The following is a 4853-nucleotide window of genomic DNA, read 5'->3' on the forward strand; positions in this document are numbered from 1 at the left end:
CAGGAGGGGAAGGCCCTCTATGAGGTGGATTGATTCAGTGACTGGGATAATCGGAATGGGAGTGTCAGAGATGGTGTGATTGGCACAGGACAGAGCAGAGTTTAGGGCTGTTGTACATAGGGTCGCTATGAGTCGCAAGTGACTCGATGGCACATAACAACAACAATAACAATTATTTATAGGAAGCACTGGTGGATTAATGGTAAGGAATTGCACTGCCAGCCTAAAGCTACCTAGTTTGAGTACATTAGCTGCTCCAAAGAAGAAAGCTGGACAATCTCCTCCAGGGTGATTTATAGTCTCTGAAAACCAACTGAAGGGTTAGCTACAAGTAGGTTCTGACTTAATGGCATGTAACATCAACATTATATATTTGTTGTTGTTAGGTGCCATTGAGTCAAGTACGACTCATAGCGACCTTATGAACAAAAGACCTGAAGCCTTTTTATAACTATTATAATTTCACAGAGTTCAAAGGGTTTCCAGAGACATGCTCTGGTGGATATAACACTAAATTTTTCCACTTTATTTTATATCAGCTTGCATACAAAATTTGGGTATCATTCATGTACACTGCATTGCATCCAATCCTACATTCACACTGTGTTTCAAATTATCACAAATTATGCAATGTGTTTTATAAAACGAATCGCCACTGATCTATGACTATTCTGTCCTTTCTCAATGCCTTTTGATCTTTCCTAATTCCTTCACTCACCGAACTCTGTATTTCTAAGTGATTTCCTCTCTGCTCCTCACCCTGTGACTATTTTCTCTCCTCCCTTTCCCTTTTGGACTTTAAAAAAAATGTTTGTGTACTGTCAAATCAGATCTGACTGGTACAGTCCCCTCCTTCTCTAGCAGAGCATCTGGTAGATTCGAACTGCGCCTCTGGGATTGCACTGTGGCTTCTTGCCACTAGGCCACCAGAGCTCCCGCCCCCTTTTGGACTTTTATCCACATCTGACAAGTTATCCTTCTATTTTTACAATAATTGTCTTATATAGTACTTGTCTTTTATGAGATTGAGTTCACTCAATAGAATGCTCTCCAGACTCTCTCATGTTGTATAGCAGTTTACAAAAATCATTGCCCTTTAGTGCTGCATTATTCCATTATGTGAATGTATCAGAATTTTTAAATCTATATCTATTTTTACCCATGAACTCTTTTCCTTCCCTCTCCATGGACTCAGATTGTTCCTATCTCCATCTTTCTGCTTCTTCACTCCTTCCTCTTTCTCTCTCTGCCTGTCTTCCCTACTATTCATTCTGAAGCCTGGCATTTGATAATTCTGGGTCCCATTTTACAAGACACTCTCCCCAAATCTAGTCTCATGCATGTGCATGCATATGCAACCACACACACACACACACACACACACACACACACACTCCTGTAATCACGTGCAGGCTCGCATCCTCAACACCTCACTTCAGAAGTCCAAACATCTCATCCTGTCACTTAGAGGGGGAGAGGGGTAGCAAGGGCAAATTGTCACTTCCCTTCAGTCAGTCAGACATAGAGAAGCTTGGCGCTGGAGGGAATTGGAGCTTCTTGGTAAGCCAGAGCTCAGTGAACCTTAACCCAGAATTTTAATTGAACAGTTACAATTTGGAAGACATTGGTTTATAGATCCCTTTCTGCTCATGTTAATTTGTTAATTACTGCTCTGGGTCATCACAGCTCTGAGATGTTGGGTTCATATTGTCATCATGTCTTCATCTCCCTTTATTGATCAGGAATCAAAGGCTCACAACCATGCTGGCCTTATCAGGATTTGACCTGAAGTCTTGTAGCAAAGCTCCCCATTCTTTCAGGCTAACAGTCCACAGCAGAACGGATGTGAGATCTCTGCTCCTGAGATTACCTCTTTCTCCATACGAGTCCCTCACAAAAGCATTTATTTAGATATTTTTGCACTTCTCCGATTCTTAATGCCTGGTGTTAGTTTCTCAGTATGTGGATGTGATCACCACATATGTGCACAAACACACGACTCATACAAACATACCCTGCTCTCCTCCAAACTGCCTGTTCTAATCCCCCTTTCAAGTCCCCTAATCTCCATACAGAAGTCCTGGTTGTACAGTACTTAAAATACTCTGGTTGAAAAACTAACCGTAATATTCGTGGTTTGAGTCCCCCAGTCGTTTTACAAAAGGGAAATAGAACAGTCTGCTCCTTTCAGTATGGGAAGTCTGGGAAACCAAATGGCGCCATCTACTCTGTCTGTATAGGTTTGCTATAAATTGAAAAGGACTCAGTGGTAAGGGGAGGGTTGGCTTTTTCATTTTGGTTTAGTTTTGGTTTTAAATCTCCCCAATTATCTCCCCTTTGGAGGCACAAGACTCAGTGTCAGATGCTTACCTTGCAAGATGAGAATATAGCCCCTTGATCATTGTTCTTTCCAGCTCTGTTCCTACTTTCTCTGTGTGTCCTCTCTCTCTCTCTGTCTCTCTCACACACACACACACACACACACACACACACACACCATCCCTTCCAAGTTAGTGTGATCAACTTACTCAGATCCTGAAAATCCATCTCCAAGTGAGAGAGTTTCTTTATCACCCCTTTCCACTCGGCCAAAGGGAAAGGAAGGTCCTTGTGCAGCTTCCCCAGAATCAGGCTTTGTACAGTTCCCCTGTACAATATCAGAAGGATATTGAAGGCAGTGATCAGAGTTATTCCAAGGAAGAGGGCTTTGGGGAAGTTTCTCCGTGGCATCATCTTCTACCCTTGGCTCTTTCTGGTCCCTGCAGAGCTGAGAGTGTCACTCACAATCCAGGCAGGCTGAGACTCTGAGTCTTTGTGGGCTTTGTGTTTGGCTGGCTGCCCAGATGACACCCTGTCTGCTGATCCAGATGTCATTCCACTGGCAAAGCTATCACAAGCTGCCAGCTTCATGGAGCATGCCATGCAACTACCCAGTCCTAAGTAAGTCACCTGGGTACACCTGGCACTGCCTCAGAAATCTGATGAGTTCTCCTTCCTGAAAATGGTTCAGGCTGCCTCTTTGAGAGCCTCTCTCCTTTCCTTCCATTCTGTTTTTGCTTTGTCTCTCCCAGCAGAGCAGTTGAGGTCTCTTGTTTGGATACAAAAGGTACCCACAGAATGAGGAAGGAATCCACAGGATTGGAAGGGTCTGCACTACCTATATGTCCTTTGGAAAAAAGAGCCTATGTCTTAGATGTCTTTCTAACTCTATGAGGCCTTGAAAATCATCTATGTAGACTGTTCAAGATATTTGAACTTGAATTCCCTGTGGATTCGGGAGGAGTACTGCTTGGAAGCAAGTGAAAGAGCTGGAGGCCACCCTGGGGGTGAGCCTCAGAGGATGACCTTGCTTCTCTGGTCTCTGTCCTGAGCTTACTTCCTCTCAACTTTGTAAACAGGGACCCTATCATCTCCCAGCTCTCAGTAACTCCTCAGCCTTCACATTTCACACTTCTTTATGTATTAGACAAACTAGTTCTCATCATGGTAGATAAAATTCTGACAACTGTTACCCAAAACCAAAAGTTACAAATTCTCAGTCTAATGCAAGAAATTGTTGAATTCCTTCACAGTTTCATCCCTTTCTACGTCCAGGCCCTTTGGATTTTTTGTGATAATCTCCAAACACATCGAATTCAGACTAGTGTGCAGGCAGACACGTGGATTAAAATAAAGAAATGGTTTTAGAAATTCAAGACCTTTCTTTTTGAAAAGAGGCTGATGTCAATCAAGCCTCAGCCTGCTTCCACCAAAGCGCTCATCTTAAATAAAACATATTTGTTACTAAAAAAAAATAAAGAGTAGAAGAGAACAAAATGAAAAGTTCTTTTGTTTCTTTTCCCCTAACACTTAATGTTTCTTTGGCTCTCACCTGCATATTGCAGCCAAAACAAATAAAACGCATCCTTCTGATTGCCAAAGGAAATGGAGCAGACACACTTGTCTCTGTGTTAGGAGAAGATCCCAGAATCACACATGTTATGGAACCCATTGTCATCAAGTTATTTCTGAAACATAGAAAGACTATAGACCCTATAAGCAGAGTAGAACTGGCTCATAGGGTTTCAGAGGCTACTGATCTTCAAGGGCGCAGACTGTCTTATCTATCCCCCCAGGGAGTGGCAGCTGGTAAATTCCAACTGCCAATCTTTCAGCCAGTAACCAAACATTTAGCTTACTGCACCTCCAGGGCTCCTGCTATTCCTTTATTAAGCTTTAAACAGCATAAAGGCAATCACCCAGAAGTGAGAAACCACCAGCATCTATCCCAGTAGTAAGGCAAATAGAATCCAATGAATCACAGTCATAGGATTAATTAAATGTGCTAGAAGCTGAAGAGTGTCATCAGAAGATCAAGACTGATGACAGGTCAATCCATCACTGCAGGGGGCACTAGAGTGTTGGGTTTGGGACACATATGTAATTGCAAGTTAAAAAGGTTATTACTTATAATCCTAAAAAGGATTGCTTCTTGGTTTTTATAACTCAATTAGGTATGACTCATTATAAAGCAACCCCGAATCAAAGCCACAGAGTCGTTTCAAGACAATATCAGAACTCTGACCTTCAACTTAAATCAAGTAATACACCCCTGGCTATTTTCTGCAAAGTGTTAAGAACATGCCCAGGCCAAGTTCCCTAGTTCTTTGTGTGAGGAAGTTTCTTCATGTTGTTGTTGTTGTTGTTATGCGCCATCGAGTCGCTTGCGACTCATAGCAACCCTATGTACAAGAGCTGTAAACTCCGTTCTATCCTGTGCCAACCTCGCCATCTCAGACACACTCATTCCCACCACTCCAGTCACAGAATCGATCCATCTCATCGAAGGTCTTCCTCTCCTGCGCCATCCCTCC

At 42.7% G+C, this 4853-nt stretch overlaps 1 protein-coding gene across 1 annotated transcript in view; it reads right to left on the reverse strand.

Annotated features, from left to right (window-relative positions):
• GALNT8 (UDP-N-acetyl-alpha-D-galactosamine:polypeptide N-acetylgalactosaminyltransferase 8 (GalNAc-T8)) overlaps window positions 1–2733 on the reverse strand; it is a 69899-nt gene extending 67166 nt beyond the window's left edge. The window contains exon 1 of the mRNA XM_006891364.1: window positions 2529–2733. Coding sequence (XP_006891426.1) covers window positions 2529–2733 — 205 coding nt within the window. The remainder of the gene's footprint in view (window positions 1–2528) is intronic.
• Window positions 2734–4853: the final 2120 nt, after the last annotated feature.

Source organism: Elephantulus edwardii, unplaced genomic scaffold (genome assembly GCF_000299155.1).
Source record: "Elephantulus edwardii isolate Elephantulus edwardi_28Jun2011 unplaced genomic scaffold, EleEdw1.0 scaffold00096, whole genome shotgun sequence".
NCBI classification, from domain to species: Eukaryota; Metazoa; Chordata; class Mammalia; order Macroscelidea; family Macroscelididae; genus Elephantulus; species Elephantulus edwardii.